The 20737-nt window shown below is 45.3% G+C and overlaps 1 protein-coding gene across 1 annotated transcript in view; it reads right to left on the bottom strand.

The window, feature by feature from the left end:
• nsmfb (NMDA receptor synaptonuclear signaling and neuronal migration factor b) overlaps positions 1-14506 on the bottom strand; it is a 68392-nt gene extending 53886 nt beyond the window's left edge. The window contains exons 1-3 of the mRNA XM_072240526.1: positions 14246-14506; positions 12822-12889; positions 391-822 (exon numbers count right to left, since the gene is read on the bottom strand). Of these exons, the coding sequence (XP_072096627.1) occupies positions 391-822; positions 12822-12889; positions 14246-14316 (571 nt within the window). The 5' untranslated portion in view covers positions 14317-14506. The remainder of the gene's footprint in view (positions 1-390; positions 823-12821; positions 12890-14245) is intronic.
• Between the last annotated feature and the right edge of the window lie 6231 nt (positions 14507-20737).

Consider the following 20737-nt stretch of genomic DNA (forward strand, 5'->3'; position numbering starts at 1 on the left):
TTACAAAAGGCATAGATAGTGTGGACAGACAAAATCTTTTTCTCTGGGGTAGAAATGTTGAATTCTCGAGAGTTTTAGATTGAGAGGGGGAAAGGTTTAAGGAGGTGTACAGAACAAGGGTTTTTTTTTACACAGACTGATGGTGGTGGAAGCAGATACGGTAGTGGTGTTCACGTGGCTTTTAGACAGATGTATGAACATGCAGCGAATGGAAGGATATGGATCAAGTGCAGCAGAAGGGATTAGTTTAATATGGCGTTGTGTTCAGCAAGAAGTGTCTGTACTAGTGCTGCCCTGTCCTGTGTTCTATGTTCTACACTCTGCTGTCCTGTGTCCTATGTTCCATGTCCATGGTCAACCAGCCACACGCGGGCCAGCGTTCCCACTCACCAGACACCCTGTCCACGCTGTACATCCGCTCCAGCTTCTTGCGATGTCGGGCAGGCTCACGGGATGCCGCCTGCTCCAGGTCGAAGGTCTGCTGGGTGGGGACAGAGCCCTTTGCACAGCCAGGACAGTCCTTGGAGCTCTGCTTGCCACCGGACCAGCTCCTGCCCGAGCTGCACGGTCCCTGAGGTGCCTGCTGTCCCACCCTGCCGGGCCGAGGGCCCTCGCTCTCCCTCTCGGCCATCAGTTGGCTCTCACCAGAGATGGTGTACACCCGGGGCTTCTGGGCCTCGGTCGACTTCTCTGTCCCTTCTTCCGAGAAGCTGCGGTCCAGTCTGCTCTGTGAGATGGCGGACAGGCGCCGCTTGTTCTGCACCGGTGGCTGGAGCTGAGATGAGTCCTCTGGGCCGATTGATGTCTCTACCACCAGATGATCTGAAAGGCGAGGAGAGAAGCAGTTGATACCGCCACCTATAGAACTGATTTCATTAGAATTCTGTGGAATTCATTGCCACAGACAGAGTAAGAGGCCAAGTCAATGGGTATATTTAAAGCAGAGGTTGATAGGTTCCTGATTAGTCAGGGCATCAAAAGTTTGTGCAGAAGGTAGGAGAATGGGGTTAAGAGGGAAAATAAATCAGTCATGATCAAATGGCCGAGCACACTCGATAGATTAAATGACCTAATTCTGCTCCTTAAGTGTTATGTCTTAACAACTATGACTTGTTTCCCAAATGACCAACTCCCTGAGCCTGTTCAGTGGACAGCACAGATGTTCCCAGGCAGAAGGCCGAGAGTTCGAGCCTTGCTCCAGAAACATGGAGGAACTCTCTTCAGTAATGAAGGAGTCCTGCACGGTCAGAATGGTGAGGCTTTAAATCAATGTACTGACCCTTCCAACCGGTAGACGTGGAATCACAGAATAGTGACCCAAAAGGGAAGCCGTTTGGACCTTAGAGTGTGGAGTGGCCCTCAGCACGAGTGACGAGCCAGGCCCACTCTGTAGATTGTAATTTATAACCTTGCCCTTGGATAACAAAGAATTCAAAAGCATGACGAAGAACGGGAGAGGTATCCTCAGTGTTTCCGCCAATGTTTATCCATCAGAAATCCTCAGTAAGAAACAGCTTATCTGCTACCACATTGATTTGGTGATGCCTCAGCTGAGTAGGATTTAGCACTGTCTTTAATAAAGTACTTGAATTGACAAGGGGAGATTTACCATTAACCTCAACTGGCATGTTAACAGGAATACTCCAATAACTGTTCAGTGACTAATCTGGACATTTGAGGACGGGGCAAGATTGGATGTGATGAAGCCGATGGTGGAATAGCCTGCCAACAACTACAGGGTCCTCTGCCCGAATCCTCTGATGCGATGCCCGGGCAGGGTCAGTGGGGAAAGGAATTGGTTTGTCTTATTACTGTTTAAAGTAATTATTGACGCAGGGAGCACTCAGCTCCAGAGCCTGTACTTTCTGGGTCTGATTTGTGTATCTTCTGTCTGCACAGAGTAACCTGAGGAAAGAAGCAACCATCAGGAAGCTGACTACGACATCTGGAGATTATATATCCAACCAGACCTGCTTATCTGTTACTTCAACAGAGGGGATTACAATACAGATTTAAAGCAAATTAGATTTGCAATGTCTTAATTCTGCAATTCGCTCTTCTTTTATTGTTTTTACACAAAAGCAATTCCCAGGTCGGAGTTCAAACTGAAGCTGAGGGACATGAACACCTATCCCTTGGCTGACTGCAGACCATGTTCCCAGCTGAGAGGGAGGCACCTGTTACTCACGACATAACGTCAGTACTCACAGAATGCAGGACATTCTTACACTGTTGCTCACCCAGGGCCAAATGCTCCCACCGTTAATGGCAACAACAGTTCCGCATCAGATTCCACATTACGTAACTCACAGCAGGCCCTGGAGTGAGCGAGTGACTGGGAGAATGGCTCCACTACTGGTGCAGATCACCTATCCCTGTTCATTGTATATTGCCAATACTATACACTTGCTTGGTGTCCACTTGTGACTGGAGCTGTCCACAGATTGCAGTTGAAAGGCTGAGAGGATACTCATGGTGTCTCTGTCGGTGCATTCCCAATCATTCGTTTATCCGGCACCCATCTCAGTGCGGGAACAACACCTCCCGCTGGCTTCACCGCAGCCTGCAGGACTCTACAAAAGTACTGAAGGCACGGTGGTGTAGTGGTTAGTCCAAGCCTTTACAGTACAGGTGACCCCACTGTAAGGAGTTTGTACATTCTCCCCGTAACCGCATGGATTTCCTCCCGGTGCTCTGGTTTCCTCCCACAGTCTGAAGATGTACTGGTTGGTAAGTTAATTGGACATTGTAAATTGTCCCATAATTAGGCTAGGATTAAATCTTGGGATTCCTGGGCAGTGTGGCTCGAAGCGCCAGAAGGGCTTAAGCCGAGCTGTAACAATAAATAAATTGCCCAACTTTCGGTTTCTCTCACTTTCTATAGTAGAGGTTCCCAACCTGTGGCCCATAGACCCCTCGCTTAACAATATTGGTCCATAGGATAAAAAAAGATTGGGAAGCCCTATACTATGGGTACGGATGGTTGTTGCCTGTTATTATTTTGGTTCAACTTTTCCTTTTTCTTTGCATAGCCTGCTCTGCTGGATATAGAAACATAGAAAGAAACAACACAAAACAGGCCCTCCAGCCCACTGAGTCTGCACCAAACACCATCCACGCATTTACATCAATCCTACAGTATTCCCATTTTTCTTCTCCCTCATGCCCATAAACTCCCACCAGATTCCACCTGCATACAGAGAAAAATTTCCAGTAACTAATTCTAAGTTCAAAGTAACTTTATTATTAAGGTATGCTTTTTGTTGTCATATACTACCTCAAGATTCATTTTCTTGCTAGGCACTTGCAGGGGAAAAAGAAATACAACAGAATTTATGAAAAACTATACATAAGCAAAGGTTGATAAACAACTGAAGACAAACTGTGCAAATGAAAAACAATACTGAAAACATGAATTGTAAAGAGTCCTTGAAAGTGAGTTTGTATGTCAGTTAGTGGGACTGAAGTTATCCAAGCCAGCTTAGGAGCCTCATGGTTGTAGGGTTATAACCTACCAATTGGCATGTGAGAGGGAACCCGCAAGGTCAAAGGAAGAACATACAAACTCCACTCAGACAGCACACTAGCTCAGGATCACAGCCAGTGAGACAACTGCTCTAATAACTTCACTACTTTAAAATTCTGTTAAGAAGGGTCTCGGCCCAAAACATTGACTGCTTATTCCTTTCCATAGATGCTGACTGACCTGCTGAGTTCCTCCAGCATTTTGAGTGTGTTGCCTTAGATTTTCAGCACCTGCAGAATCTCTTATATTTATTCTATAACTTACCACTCGCTAGCTATTCCACACACACGGAAGCTTAATTGCATCTTCAGTGTCCCACATTAGATCATCCTGTGTCAATGGACCAGAGAAATTTGCTTGGTTCCACCCATTGCACTCCCCCACCTTATCTGCTATCCAAACTAACTTCTCTCCTTCACAGTACTGATTTAGGATTCCGGGCTGCGAGTCCAGAGCTGCTGACTGACCTACTGAGTATTTACAGCTGTTGTTCTATCTCTGTTGGCTTGGCAATGGCAGAGCGACTAAGGAGAGGAATCAGCTGCCTTTTCTACCGCACTAAATGCTCTGAGCGAAATGCACTGAAGCAGCAGTGACCGTAGTGCTCAGAGAATTCAGTGATAGTGGCATCTGGATCTTTTCAGTGGCTGTGCATTTACAAGAGGCCAAATTGCCTTCTTGCTGCTTCTATGCCTATGATCTGATGACAGGAAGCATATGACAGTGCAATGCTACTGCGGTTAATGTGTCCTCTGAGGCATGGAACAACGACTAGCCCAAAATTCTGCAGATAAGAAATAATTCTAAAGACTCTTCATTTCCTATAAGACCCTTGTTTAACTATCCAACTGCAAATGTTTCTTCACACTAGCTTGCCTCGGGCTTACACTGAACATCAGAATCAGGTTTAATATCACTGGCATATGCCATGAAATTTGTTGCCTTCGCGGAGGCAGCACAATACGCACATAATAATAGAAAAAAATGTGAATTACAGTAACATACGTGTGTGTGTGTATATGTAGTTAAATAAGTAGTGAAAAAATAGAAATAAAAAAGTAATGAGGCAAGTGTTCATGGGTTCAATGTCCATTCAGAAATCTGATTACAGAGGGGAAGAGGCTGTTCCTGAATCACTGAGTGTGTGCCTTCAGGCTTCTGTACCTCCTCCCTGATGACAGCAATGAGAACAAGGCATTGGGTCTTTCTTGATGGATGCCGCCTTTTTGGGGAATCGTTCCTTGAAGGTGTTCTGGATACTACAGAGGCCAGTACCCATGACGGAGCTGATATGGTAGTTTCATCTAAAAAAAAATCAAGGATATAAGTTTTAAGGCGGGAGGGAGAAGGTTTAAGGGAGAGCTCCAGTGTAAGTGTTTCATATAAAGAAATAATTGGTATCTGGAATGAGTTGCCTGAGGAGGTGGGGTGGCAGGAACAGTAACAACATTTAAGAGGCTTCTTGACATACTGTATACCTCCATAAGCAAGGTATAGAGGGATATGGAATTAGGGAAGGTTTGTCGGATTTATATAGATAAGCATGGTGGTGGGCATTTACATGATGGGCTGAAGGGCCTGATTCTGTTATGTACAAATCCATGACTCTATAAAGCCCACTTGAATCAGAGGCACACCATTGACACTCCTCTCTTCACACATGTCATACATGTGCTGCAGGAGGGCTCAAAGCAATACTTGTCATGAGACTAACACTTTCTCTGCCAGAGGTTCTCATTACTGAGTACTCTCATGCTGGATGTTGGTTTTGTTTGTGAACAACTTCACTTCCGTGACTGCAAAACATTGTGCATCAAACAGATGTGGATCAGTAAGACACAGTCCTTTCGAAGCAAGGCCATCTCTCTGTGAAGTTTGATTAGCAGGTCAGGGTCTTTAAGGACAGCTTTTATGTGGTCAGAGACCAACGAGACAAGCACAGACGCACAAACAACTGAATAAAAAAGCACTCAGACATATTGAAGAGTCGATATCTATCAACGACAAACCCACAAATCCATTCAAATATGCACTTATACACATACATGCACATTCAAACACGCATACATTTTTATTAATATATACACAAAGATGTAACCATATATAAATAAATATCATGACTTTATGACTGAGATACAGCGCCCACGCCACCCAACAATCTCCCGATTTAATCCAAGCTTAATTTACAATGACCGATTAACCTACCAACAAGTCGATCTTTAGACCTAGGAAACTGGAGCTCCCGGTGGAAACCAAATGGGAAAACATACAAACTCCTTACAGGCAGGGGTGAGAATTGAACCTGGGTCGCCTATACTGTAAAGCATTGCGCTAGCCACCACACTACCATGACAATACATGTGAACAGCTGCCAAAACAAATGTTCATTCATATCCAAATGCCAGATAAATAGGTATCCATATAGAAATATATGCATACAATTCACTTCCTGCAGAGGCATAGACTGTACGTATTCAAACACCTCCTTACAGCTCCAAACATAAACACTAGCAAATCCACAGAACAACAGTCATTCTCACATCCACGCTGGCTGATGAAAGTACCCCCACAACACCTGCAACCACAGACAGATTTCCACCCACAGACAGGTACAAATACACAGAGAATTAGTTGAAAAAAAAGGCACAAAGAGTGACTGACACCCACTGGGACAAGTGGATGAGGCTTGCTTTTGACTTGGATTGAATGGGAACAGGCAGCAGGAGCGACTGCAGGCACCGGGATGTGGGCCAGGTTAACAACAGCAATTAGCTAGCTCACTGTAATTATGTTTAATTGCTGGCTGACTGAGACTGTTGCATTGAGAAAAGGACCTTTGAATTGCTCCTCTGGTCACAGCCTTGACACGATTACTAGAGCATTAATATGAGGATTGTGACCATTCCCTCCAGCCCTGCACTTTACATCATGACAAATGGCCATTCAAAAGGGAGTTGGGGCAGTTAGCGTAACACTATTACGGCGCCAACTCTACGACTGGGGTTGGATCCCAACACTTGTTTATTTATCGAGATACAGCTGGGAATAAGCCCTTCCAGCCCTTCGAGACACTCCAGCCAGCAATCACCCGATTTAATCTGAGCCTAATCATGGGAAAATTTACAATGACCAACGAATTTACCAACCGCTACATTTTTAATCTGTGGGAATTTGCACATTCCCTCCGTAACCTGGGGTGGGTTTGCTCCCACATTCCAAAGATATAAAATTTAGGGTTAGTGAGCTAACAACATGCTGCATTAGTGATGGAAATGTGGCAATACCTGTGGGCTGTCCAGCACAATCCACACCTATTTGATTTGACACAAATGACGCAGTTCACTGCATGTTCCGATGTACAATTGATAAATAAAACTAATCTTTATCTGCAGTTAATACAACACCCTTCGGTACACCATTAGCTTTCCAATATGTAATGTATCTAGCTGCAGATAAGCGGACATAGGCATGCCAAATAGCCAAAGGGCTCTAGCTACAGGAGTGGTACTGAGCCAATGTACAAAGCACAGGGGTCAGTCCAGCTCCAGTTTAGATTACTGTACAGTTTGCCTATCTCTAGTCTGGAAAAGAACTCTCCACTACCACCCTCTGACTCGTCCCACCAAACTAGGGTCGAGCTAGCAACTCAGCCTCATAATAAACAGAAAAATGCTAAGGAAACGGTAAAAATGCCGTCCAGTGTGCTACAAGGCGCGGAAAGGAACTAGCCTACCATTGTAGGACCTTGTGAAAAGTCATGTAAATTTCATGCAGGCTGCCCCCACCATATCTCAGACTGTGTTGGTCATTGATGCAAACAATGCATTTCACTGTATGTTGTGATGGTTCGATGTACATGTGACAAATAAAGCTAATCTTTAATTTTTATTACAACAGTATCTGTCATCCTGCCATCATCAATCCTCTTGGTCTCCTCTTCGAAAAACTAAATTTGTGAGACACAGTTTCCCACACACAAAGCCACGCTGACTATTCCAAATTAGTTCTTGACTTTCCAAATGCAAGTAAATCCTGCCGTGTGGGAGGAAATGAGGAAAGCTCGTGGTCATAGAGATAATGGACAAAGTATACACAGTCAGAGGTCACGATTGAAATACATTGGACAGGGCTAGCAGGAAGGACAGAAACTTCCTCACAAAGGCATTGATGGGCATCTCAATGCCAGTTACAGGCAGAGACCCAAGTTAGACTGCAGATGCTGAAAATCTGAAACAACACAGAAAATGCTGAAGGACTGGAAAGAAAGAGGGGAGATAGTCAATATAAGATGCCAGAACTGAAACGAAAATGCTGGCTATCTCCCCACTTTCCTTCAAAACTGATGAAGGGTCATGGCCCAAGACAGCAACTGTCCATTTCTCTCCATAGATGCTGCCTGACCTACTGAGTTCCCCCAGCACTTCCTGTGTTTCTCCAGTTACAAACAGATACCATTCCAGTATTTATTACCCAAATCTAATACTGCTCGTCACTGTAACGATGAGCCACATCTTGAATCACGGTTGTCCTTCTGGTGAAGGTGCTCCCACGATGCTTTTGGGTGGGGAGCTTCACAATTTAGGGAAAATGAAGTCAAGATCATATGCAGCTTGAAAAGGAATCTACGTTTGTTTGTTCCTATGCTCTAGCTTCCCTTGTTCTTCGCAGTGGTAAGGGTTATATGTTAATGTGTTGATAAGCATGTAAGGTTTTGTGTTGTGGGGTTACTTCTGTCAGATTATAGCTACACAGGATTACATCAGAGTTGTTTATGGATGTGTAGCAGTAGGTGTGCGGAATTATGCGTCAATGAATCACAGAGTCTTACGCTACAGAAACAGGACACTTTTGCCTACAGAGTCCATACTGATCATCAAACACCCATCTACATTAATCCAACGTGAATCCGATTTCTACTCTTAGGTCCTACCACTCACCTACACAAGAGGTAATTTACAGGGGCTAATTAACCAACCAACGCACCCATTTTAACAGGACAAATCAAATTCAGCAAATTACCATCCAACCAGTCTGCTCTTAGTCATCAGTAAAGAAGGTACTGCTCACAGCATTACCAGTAACCTGAGCACCCCAAAGAATCCCACATATAACCATATAAGCATATAACAATTTCAGCACAGAAACAGGCAGTCTCGGCCCTTCTAGTCCGTGCCAAACTCTTACTCTCACCTAGTCCCACCGACCTGCACTCAGCCCATAACCCTCCATTCCTTTCCTGTCCATGTACCTATCCAATTTAATCCAATCCAATATCCATGTTAACAGAGAGAACGTGCAAATTCCACACATGCAGCACCGAGGCAAGTTCAAACTTCAAAGTAAATTTATTATCAAAGTACATATACGTCACTATATACAACCCTGATATTCAGTCTCTTGTGGGCATTTTCAATAAATCCAATAACCATATCAGAATCAATGAAAGACCGCACCAACAGGGTGGACAACAGTGTGCAAAAAAAACAACAAATTGTGCTAATGCGAAAAGAATGGAAAAATAATCATAATAAATAAGCAATAAATATCGAGAACGTGAGATGAAGAGTCCTCGAAAGTGAGTCTTTAGGTTGTGGGAGCAGTTCAGTGTTGGGGAAAGTGAAGTTATCCCCTCTGGTTGAGGGGTAATAACTGTTCCTGAACCTGGTGGTGTGAGTCCTGAGGCTCCTGTACCTTTTTCCTGATGGCAACAGCAAGGACAGAGCATGGCCTGGATGGTGGAGGTCCCTGATGTTGGATGCTGCTTTCCTGTGACGATGTTCCCAACAGATATTCTCAAAGGTAGGGAGGTATGGTACCTGTGATGGAACCAGGGTCACAGGAGCTACAAGGCAGCAGTTTACTAGCTGCATCACGGGGTAAGATTGTGGCAATGGGTATGACTATGTGATTGTAACAGGACTGCTGTTTGTTATCTTTGCGTCAGTTCCATTTATCACTAGTTCATGGTGCTTCTGATGTGCTGCAGTATGTTTTACAAAGCCTTGTGCTAAAACCATTCAAACACTTGCCCTGTTCAAAATCAGAGCAGACAGAATAAGGCATAAAAGGATAAAGTGGATTAACATTGTTCTGCCTGTCTTGCAACTCCCTATAACAAAATTCATTTACTTTGGATCAGACAGCAATTTACATTTCTCACCTTTCTTTCCTGCAGCCTTTGTGATGTGTTTTTTTTAAAAGAACTTCATGTCTATAAATCAGACTCCATACTCTTTATTTCAAAAGCAGAACAAATCAAATTCAGTTAATTACCATCCAATCAGTCTGCTCTTAGTCATCAGTAAAGAAGATGCTGTTGATAGCATTATCAAGTGTCACTTATCAGCAGTAATCTGGGCACTAATTCACGCCCTTGTATCAAATTGACTAAATTACTGCAATGTATTTTTCGCTGGCCTTCCAAAGCAATCTATTGATAAATTTCAACTCATTCAGAACGCCGCTGCTAGACTTTGAACTAAAACCAGGATGAGGGAGCTTATCACTTCTGTCCTAAGTACTCTGCACTGGTTTCCTGTATCTTTCAGAATTGATTTTAATGTTCTCTTGTTTTTAAAGCTCTCAATGGTCTGGGACTAGAGAACATCACAGAATCACTTTTATAATCCCACTTGAGCTCTCAGGTCTTCTTCCATCAGTATCTTAAATTAACACAATCTCTTATTTCAAATGAAAATTGGCATGTCAACTTTTTGGTAAACTACATTCCTAAACTATGGAACTCAATACCTAAAACTATAAGAGATGCAGGCTCGGTTGACACTTTTACCAGCTAAAAACCCTGTTTCCTCTTGTGGTGGTTTGGGGGTTTGTCTGCCTCAATGATCCAGCGAGCTATGCCGGATAGAGTCAGGGCCTTATCCTTTGGCTCTTGGTAGGGTCACTCATGCCAAACAGGTCAAAGTGTAGAGGCCAGAATGAGTGGTCCACCAGACCTCCAGGTTTTGGGGGTTCAGCTCAGGGCAGACCACCCTGACTGATAAAACAAAACTGTTACAAAAACAGCAATGAAGAATCCTCTTACATCTAAATGTGATGGTATTCCTGAGTCTCCAACTGGGACTTGCAAGACCCGAAAACTGAGGGGAAGCTACTAACATGATGAAGGAAGCCCTGAACACCACCACTTCATTGCTGTCCAAAATGCCAGCGGCATAACTGGCAGTAAGTAAGTCAAAACGTGTTTATTTAATTTTGCTTTTAACTAACATAATTCTGTCTTTCATTTTTATGTTTGCACTCTATCCCATTGTAAAGCACTTTGAACTGCATTGTTTGTACGAAAAATGCTCGACAGATGTTACTATTAGTAATGCTAATTCTGGGTTTTGACAGGACCACTCAGCTCAAACCTTGTCCCAACCTTGGACCAAGCATCGATCACAGAGCTGAATTCCAAAGCAGAGGGGAGTGGGCCTGCTGAGACATTAAGGCGCCACCTGACAGGTTCCAGCATCAAGGCCCCCTGTTAAAACTGAAGCCAACGGCATTAACAGGAGAATGTTAACATGACTCAAGTCAGTTCTTGCACAAGGGAAGATGGTCATGGTTATTGGAAGTCCCAGGATAACATTTCTAAAGTTCCTCAGGATAGGGCTCATGGCCTAACCATCTTCAACTGCATCAGCAATGACCTACCTACCACTACAGAAGTCAGCACATTCCTATGATGACTGCACAGTATTCAATTACATTCGCAACTTCTTATACAGTAAAGTGACTGACAACATTCAGGTCTACGCTGATAAGTGGCAAATGAAGTTCACACCTCAAAAATGCCAGATAATGGGCATCTCCAACTAGGGAGAGTCTAACCACCAACTCTTGACATTCAAGGGCATTACCATCACGAAGACCTCCACCAACAATAACTTGGGGGTCGCTATTTAGCATAAATAGGCCAGCAACCCAAATAATGAGCTGGTCAGAGACGACATATCCTTGATGAATGGCTCTCCTCTTTACAACTAAACAGTAAGTATCAGGATTAATGTGGGATGTGGAATCTCAGGCAAGATCTTTTCTAATTGCCTTTGGGAAGGTGATAATGATCTGCTATAGCCCATATGATGAAGCCACTCCTTCAATGTTCTTTGGCAAGTTAGATCCAGAAATGACTTGGAGGACAAGTTACAAGTGTGGAACATCTGCACCTAGGTGGTGGTGGTAGTCATGTGTTTGGAAGGTGCTGTTAAGGAACCCTTAACAAGTTCATTTACTGAATATTATATATTGTATAAACTGTGGTCATGTGGAAGAGAGAGTGAAACTTCAGGGGAACAGGTGGGTGAAAATCAAGTCCCTTTCTTGATTTTGGGTGGCATTGACATTCTTCATTGTTGTTTTACCTCTCGGCAAGTTAAAGGTACTCCAGCACTGTTGATGGGGAATTAGAAGGTGAGTCACTCAGTAGATAATACCCAAGCGCTGATGTTACCAGTTTAAGGATGAAAGGTCAGCGTCGATGTGATGGGCCGGAAGTCCTGTTTCTACTCTGCATGACTCTATCTAATCCAGTTTAGAATCTAGTCAATGGTGACCTCCAGGATGTTGAATTTGCCAATGATAAAGGCATTGAATGTTGACAGCAGGTTGTTAGACACCAGCCGCACCCACCCCACTTCATTCTAAATGCTCGTGGCTGAGCACTTGTATGGCATACTTGCTACATGCAATTTATGGAGCCATGACGGACTGCTGTCCAGGTACCCATACCTGTGGGTGTGGACTACTACGTTATCTCATGGAGATGTCAAGAATGAGCAGGTGCAGATGCACAGTGAAGCCCAGGCCATCTAGTCATGAGGACAAGACGCAGATATTCATTAGGCACTCTCCTCTCTCCAAAGGCTGCTGAGGTTAGGGTTCCATTGTACACTGACAGAGGTGGATTTTGATTGGGTAAAGGAATTAAGGGACATTGAGCTGCCATGAAGAGCTGGAATAAGGAGACAAACCAATGTAGAGCTAAGTGGCAGAAGTGTGTTCAGCGGGAAGTGTGTCTCTGTAAAGACACACAGTAAATATCAGAGGTACAATCCATCCTGAAAGCCCAAGAGGGAATCGGGAACATCCATACCAGAATCCGCATTCCTAAGAAAGTAAATTGCCTGGCTCAACACATAAGATGCTGAAGGAACTAAGCAGGTCAGGCAGCATCTAAGGAGGGAAATGGGGCGTCAACTTTGTGGGACAAGACCCTACATCCTGGTGACCCTCTTAACCAACCGTTGATCTTTCAAGGCCCAGTGGCATGAAGCAGATGATCTCTTACCTGGCACTTTGGTGCTGCTGGTACCAGCCTCACTCTGTGATAAATATTCTCCAAAAGCTTGGGCTGCTCTTCAGGTTCAAATCCACATCAAGGCATCAGGGCGGAGCAGGGAGGTAAAGAGCACAAACGTAAGGGGTTTATAAACCTTGCAAAGCTGCACATCAACCTCCCTCTTGCAAATGACTAATTCACCCCAGCACTTAAAAGGGGCTTGAATGATAAATGTAAAATGCAACCAGATTCTCACAGCCTACATCCCTGAGAGGAATAATGAATGAATGTTTGTGAAAGAACCCATCTGCTCTAATGTAGCCAGCACAATAAAGCACATCCAATATTTACACATATCCAATTGTTGCACCTTTTAAGTGTTACAGATAAAGAAAAACATGAAACTAATTCAAACAGTGAAGGGCACAGTTTATCTTCTGCATGACAATAGAAACATTTACAGAGAGAAATTGAAAATAAAACAGATGAAGGAAATAACTAGTTGGATTATGAGAACATGATACTGGCACACTGCAAAGCCTTCCCACCAGTAAAGCTGGCCGGCTTGCTGAGTGTTTCCAGCATTTTTCGGCTTCCACCGGTCCCTGCTATTTCAAATCTATGTTAGAATAGGGCATACAGGAATGTTACGCGGCCCCACAGTTGATGGAGAGCTAACGGGAGTGCACCGTAATTCATAGGCTGGATTATGAAACGCTGGCTGCATGCTGGACCACATTGTCTACGGGAATAAAAGTGGGGCGCAGAGTGAAGTGGGAATAGGTTGCAAAGAGGAACAGAAATAAAAACAGGATTGAGCAGAAGAGAAAATAAGATTCACAGAGCAAAGGTATAGCACACCGAGAAACGGTTCACGCACAATGCAAAGACATTGAGAGGGGGCAGAAATAGGCAAGACAATGAAACAGGGCTGGATAAGGTTGTGCGGAGTTGGGAGAGAGAGGGAGGGAGGATCCAGGAGATAGTTCCAGAGAGACTGCAGATACTGGGGTGAGGAGCGAAAAACAAATGGCTGGAGGAACTCAGCCGGCCAGGGGAAATGGTCAGCCAACTTTTCGGTGAAGGGTGTCAACTGGTCTTCTCCTCCCCAGCGAGAGCTGCAGAGGCTGGAGAAGTCAGGGCGTTTGGACGGGCGCATTTTGGCCGGAATCAGCCCCACATTTTATCAGTGGAGGGACCGGATCGTCCTCCGCGGAAACTGAAGCAACGTCTCCCAGGGCAGGGATTTTAACATCCAGTGAGTTCAGCCGCCTTTTGAGTTAAGAAAAGCGCGCAAAGTTTCTGGAAAAGGAGAAGGCAAGTAAGAAGGAGATCTTAGGCACAGTAAATGAAAGCGGACTCGGAAACAAGGTGTAAGCTGCAGCAGAATCTCTGGTGCCTGAGGATCGAGAGCTGAACCCCGCCTCACTTACCTAACCTTGGATTCAGCCGAGGAGATGGCTTCGCTCCGCGGGGTTTTGCGTTTGGATACAGCGCTGCCCATGCTGGATCGAGAGTTCGGGAGTGGGACTCATCGCAGTGTCGGCGCGGCCGGGTGTAACCCCTCGCCCACGCCGGGCTGTGCCGGGTTCCTGCGGCTGGCTCCCGACTGCCGCGGCTGCACGCCGCTCACTCCCATGCCCGGACTCCCGAGCTCCTGCAGCACCGGCTGTGTGTCACCTTCCCGGGTAGAGTGTCGCCGGCTGTCGCCGAGAGGCTGGGCAGGAAGGGCGGCTGCCAAATATGGGCAGGAGGAGGGAGCCGAAGTGACGCGAATGGACCACCCCCGGGGGGAGGGAGGAGAGATCGGCAGAGGGGGGAGAGGAGGAGGGAGAGGGCGACAGAGGGGTCAGTGAAAGGGTGGTGGGGCGGGTGGATCGGAGTGAGAGGGAAGGTGTGGAGCATGTCAGGTTAGGAAGGGTTAGAGGGGTCAGAGAGAGAGAGAGGGACGGATGAAAGGAGATAGGGTTGGAGGGGTGTCAGGTTTGGAGAAGTCACAGGTACGAAGGTCAGGCGATGAGCAGAGGGGATTGGAGGGGTCAGGGAGGGAAACGTTAAAGAGGCTGAAGGAGGTGGGATGGGAGGAGTTAGGGCTAATGGGTTCAGAGAGGGAGGGAGGGAGGTGAGGAATGGAGAGTTGGGAGTCAGAGGGAGGGAAAAAGAGGTTGTCGGGTTGAAGGAATCATAGAAATGAAGGAAGGTATGGTGGAAGAGTATAAGGGATAGAGGAATGAGAGGAAACGGTGGGGGTTAGGAGGGAAAGAAATTCTTGGAGTGGAGATGATTAGAGAGAGGGAGTGAATTGGAAGAGCTGGGGAGAAAGGTAGGGAATAGAGGGAAGAAAGAGGGTCAAAGAGAGGGAGAATGATGGAAAGGTAGAGACAGAGGGTGGAGGGATTGTAGAACGAGCGGATGGCGGGTCAGAAAGAGGAGATAAGAGAGGGAGACAGAGAGAAAAGGGATAGAGTGTAGTTGTAGAAGTCAGAAGGAGCGAACTGGAGAAGGTCAAGAGGGGTAAGGGGGCAAGAGGAAAAGAAAGTTCAGAGAGACGGGTCAGAGTGAGAGAGTGTGGTAGAGTGGTAGATGCTCAGAGAGCATGAGGGGTGTTGGAGAGGAGAACAAACACATTTAGGGAGTCAAAGATAAAGGAGAGTCAGAGATAGGGGACAGAGCAAAGGAGATCAGAATGACAGTGGGACAGGAACCATGCAGCTCATCCAATCTGCCAGCTCCCTTGCCCTCACCTGGTCCCACTGCCCCTCCCCGCAAACACACTCAGATATTACTCCAGCTCTGTTCGAAACACCACCAGTGAACTTGCTTTCCTTCCTGGCCCTATGCACTAATCGCTTGCTGTGGAAAATAAAATTGTCACTTTGAGTCTCTTTTCTGGTTTTGCCAATCACTTTTGATCTCGACTTCTCTACCAGTGAACGGGTGGAGGAGGGACATGGTAGAGCTTAGATAGAGTATGACCAAGGCAGAAAAGTGCCCAAGGGAAAGTCATTGAGGGAATGGAAAGAGAGAAGGTGGCAGATAAAGAAATAGGAAGTAGAGGGAGGGGACAGCAAAAGCACCTAAGTATAGGGAAGGGTATGTTTTGTGGGATAGATAAGGAGGCAAATTGGAAAATAAAAGGTGAATAAAGAGGGGACGATTAGAGAAGGGCGAGTAGAGAGGGGGCAGAAAAAAGGCAGAAATGTTGAAGAAAGAGGGACACATAAGGGTAAATCTGCAGATAAAGAGAGAGAAATAGTTTGGAGGTAAAGGAGAAGAGGTCAGAGAAGATGCAGACAGAGAGCAACATACACACAAAATGCTGGTGGAACGCAGCAGGCCAGGCAGCATCTATAGGAAGAGGTAAAGTCGATGTTTCAGGTCGAAACCCTTCATCAGGACTAATGGAAAAAAGAGATAGTAAGAGATTTGGAAGTGGGAGGGGGAGGGGGAGATCCAAAATGATAGAAGACAGGAGGGGGAGGGACGGAGCCAAGAGCTGGGAAGTTGATTGGCAAAAGGGATACAGAGTAGGAGAAGGGGAGGATCATGGGATGGAAGGCTTTGGAAGAAAGAAAGGGGAAGGGGAGCACCAGAGGAAGATGGAGAACAGGCAAGGAGTTATTGTGAGAGGGAAAGAGAGGAAAATAAATAAATAGGTAGATACATAGATAGATACGGATGGGGTAAGAAGGGGAGGAGGGGCATTCATGGAAGTTAGAGAAATCAATGTTCATGCCATCAGGTTAGAGGCTACCCAGATGGAATATAAGGCATTGTTCCTCCAACCTTGAATGTGGCTTCATCTCAACAATAGAGGAGGCCGTGGATTGACATATCGGAATGGGAATGGGATGTGGAATTAAAATGTGTGACCACTTACCCCTTCTTACCCCATCCTTAATTAATTAATTAATTTATTGATTGATTGATTTTCTCTCTTTCCCTCTCACAATAACTCCTTGCCTGTTCTCCATCTTCCTCTGGTGATCCCCTCCCCCTTTCTTTCTTCCAAGGCCTTCTGTCCCATGATACTCCCCCTTCTCCAGCCTCATATCCCTTTTGCCAATCAACTTCCCAGCTCTTACTTTCATCCCTCCCCCTCCTGTCTTCTCCTATCATTTTGGATCTCCCCCTCCCCATCCCACATTCAAATCTCTTACTATCTCTTTTTTCCATTAGTCCTGACGAAGGGTCTCGACCCGAAACGTCGACTGTACTTCTTCCTATAGATGCTGCCTGGCCTGCTGCATTCCACCAGCATTTTATGTGTGTTGCTTGATCTTCCAGCGTCTGCAGATTTCCTCATGATGCAGAAAGAGAGATGGGTGAGGCATATAGAGAAAGAGGCAAATGGGGAAAGGGATAGAGAGGGTAGAAAGAAAGTAGGATGGATAGATAGAGAGAGGATCAATGGGAGAGGACAGAAAGTGTGAGAGGAATTTAAAGGGCAAGGAAAGTTCAGAACAAAAGGGACAGAGAGAAAGAGAAAGACAGGTAAAGATTATAGATAGAGAAAGACAAAAAGAGAAGTAGAGACGTAGATTAAGCTAGAGAGAAAGGGCGGACAGAGACAGGCAGAGGGAGAAAGGGGCAGAGGACAGAAAAATGCAGAACAAGGAAGATAGACACAGCGATACGTAGAGAGATACACAGAAGATAGAAAGAGGGGAGAGGGACGGGGGGCAGATAGAGAAGGAGAAGGGGAAGATAGAGTTTGGGAAGGCAAATAGAAGCGGGGGTAGAGATAGAGGCAGCTGTAGAGGGTAGAAGAGAGTAAGGGGGCATACAGACTGAGGCTGCAGGGAACAAGGAAGAGAGGACAGAGTGGGAGAAAGGGAAAGGTTAGAGAGGAGTTAGATAAGAACAAGGGCTCAGAGAGTGGCAGAACTATAGGCATAGAGGGGGCAGATAGAAGAGGATGAACACATGGAAAGGGCAGAGAATTGGGGAAGCAGTTAGATAGGTGTAGAAAAGAGGGAAGGAGTCAGATAGGGAAAGTGGGACAGAGGGGGCAGAGAGAAATGAGTGTAGCTACAGAGGAGTGTTAGAAAAATTGAAAGGGTAATTAAAGGATTTGAGAGAAGGTAGGTGTAGGGAGAGATATAAAGAAAGAGGAGCAGAGAGATGTGAAAAAATAGGCAGTGGAAAGAGGATAGATAAGGAAGGACAAACAGAGGGGGCAGGTGAGAGAACAGGTGGTTAGCAGAGACCAAGGAGAGAAAAAAGTACAGGGCAGATTGCAAAAGGAGAGAAAGACCAGAAGAAAGAACTGGCAAGGCCCCAGAGCTGGCCAAGAAACAGAGGCTGGGCAATTGTGAAGGAAGTCAGAGGCTAGGTAAATACAGCAGCAAGAGTGCCCAATGGAAGGTAGATAAGGAGACATGGAAGAGAGTAGATAAAGAGTATTGATAGAGGATAGCTAGAAGAAAGGAGCATTACCGAGAGAAATTCAGAGACAGAGAGGCTGATAACTGGTAAAAGAATGTAAATAGTGTAATGAGTAAATCGGAGAAACAGATGGAGCAGAGAGATTTGAAAAAGAACGAGGCAAATGAAGAGAGGCAGATACAGGGCGGGACAGAGAGTATATCAATAGAACAGTCAGATAGGGAGGGAGATAGAGAAGGAGATGAAGATGCTTGGACATGTGGATAGAAGGAGGGAAGGAACAGGAATAGGTAGAGAGAAGAATTTAAAATACAGCTTACAGAAAGTGAGAGGCCATAAGGAACAAAACAGCAGTGGATAAAGTGGGACTCATAGATGCAGAAAAGGAGAAAGAATTGGTGCTAAAGAGAGTAGACCTTTTACTTAGCTATTTTTTTTCAGCATATTTTCATGCATGCCCAATTGCCCATAAGATGATGGTGATGAGTTGCTCTTTTGAACTACCATAGTTCAGTGGGGAAGGCTGCCCCAATGTGTTGCTGGGAAGGGAGTTCTTGGATTCAGACCCAGTGACAATGATGGAATGGTGATAAACAGTATTTACAAGTTAGGATGGTGTGTGATTTGAAGGTAATGATGTTTTGATGCACTTGCTGCCCTTGTCCTTCCTGCTGGTAGGGACTCAGAGCTTGGGAAATGCTATTTGTATAGCTGAGGTGGGTAATTGAAGTATATTTAGCAGGTGGTACTGTGACAATTGTGTACCAGGGGTGGAGAGAGTGAATATTTAAGGTGCTGGATGGAATGCCAATCAAATGAGCAACCCTGTCCTGGATGGTGTTGAGGACTTTGAGTGTTGTTGGAGACACACTCATCCAAGCAGGTGCAGAGTATTCAAACACACTTCTGAGTTGAGGCTCTTGGATGGTGGAAAGGCTTGAGGAGTAAGCAGGTGGCTCAGTCACAGCTTCTGACCTGCTCTTCCAGCCACAGTACTTAGAGAATTTCTAGCCTGTGGTGATCCCTGGATGCTGATAATAGGAATTGGCAAATGATAACAGCATTGAATGTCAAGATTAGGCTCTCTTTTGTTGGAGCTGGTCACTGTCCGGTACATCTGCAGTGTGACTGCTACTTGCCACATTACCCCCACTCTATTGAGAGGCCTGAACTGCTGAGGAGTTGCAAATGAAACTAAACATTTTGGAATCTTCATCAAACATTCCCACTCATGACCATATGATGGAAGGAAAGCCATTGAAGGAGCTGAAGATAGTTAGGTCTATGACACTGATCTGAGGAAGGCCAGCAATTAGGTTCTGGGGCTGGGATAATTGTCCTTCATAACAATAGCCATCTTCCTCTCTGCAGGTCATGCCCCACCACCATGGCAACAGTTTTCTCTTGATGCTTATTAACATCATCATTATAAATCCATAGAGAGAAAGTGGAGGGAAACAATCCCATTGACCCACCGTCCATGCAGATAATCAACCACCTATTTCCACTTAAATCCGTCTGGATTCCACCGCTAACATATTATAGGTAATGTTACAATGGACAGATAAACTACTGTTCTGCACACCTTCAGGAAACTAACCCATCCAGACGAACACACACACACACAATCACAGAGAGAACATGAAAAGTCTGCTCAGACAACACCAGAGGTCAGGTTTGAACCTGAGTCTCTGGCGCAGAGGGGCAACGACGCAGCTAGCTGTGCCATAATGCCTCCTTAACTTCAGTTTCTCCAAGCTTCAGAAGCCACTCTTGAGCAAATTTTGCTAGAGTTGAGGCAGTCACTCACCTTACCTCTTGAGTTCAGCTCTTTAGTCCACGTTTAGAGAAGGTGGGATGAGTTATCCTGATAAAACCCAAACTGAGCATCAGTGTGCTACTTACAAGAGTACCGACCCTATCCTTTTATTGTATTCTTGAACTATAGATCCTGCCTTTTGTGAAACAGACATACCTGGGCAATTTTCCACACTTCTGGGCAATTTTCAGTGTTGTGTCGGAACTGGAACAGCTTGGCTAGAGGCACAGCTGGTTTTGAAACTCAGACCTTCAGTATCACACCTTGGAGGTTGTCTCGACCACTTCTTTCAACCATTTCTTCACATCATGTAAAGCAATAAAATTAGCTGGAGACTGGCTTCAGTAAAGACAAGGATCTCAAGAGGACATTGAGATGGATCATACACTGGGCATTTTAGGCTGAACTCTGCAGCAAGTGCTGTATCTTTGTGTCTGGTACTCACATGCCAGGTCCTGCCATCACTGAGAACAGGGTGGATTCTCGAAGCCTCCTCCCCCAGATAATTGTTTAATTATCTACAATTGATGTGGCAGGGCTGCAGAGCTTTGCTGTGATCTATTGGCTGTGCATCAACCCTTCCTGATGCTTCTGTTAGTTGTGAGGGGGAGATCGCAATGGATCAGCCTCTTAATGCCTCTGGTAGTTGTGGAATGTTTCAACTGTGCCTTTTGCAAAGGGGCGGTGAAGTTTGTGGATCTTTCTCCTTCATAATGGG

Source organism: Mobula birostris, chromosome 22, assembly GCF_030028105.1.
Source record: "Mobula birostris isolate sMobBir1 chromosome 22, sMobBir1.hap1, whole genome shotgun sequence".
Lineage (NCBI taxonomy): Eukaryota > Metazoa > Chordata > Chondrichthyes > Myliobatiformes > Myliobatidae > Mobula > Mobula birostris.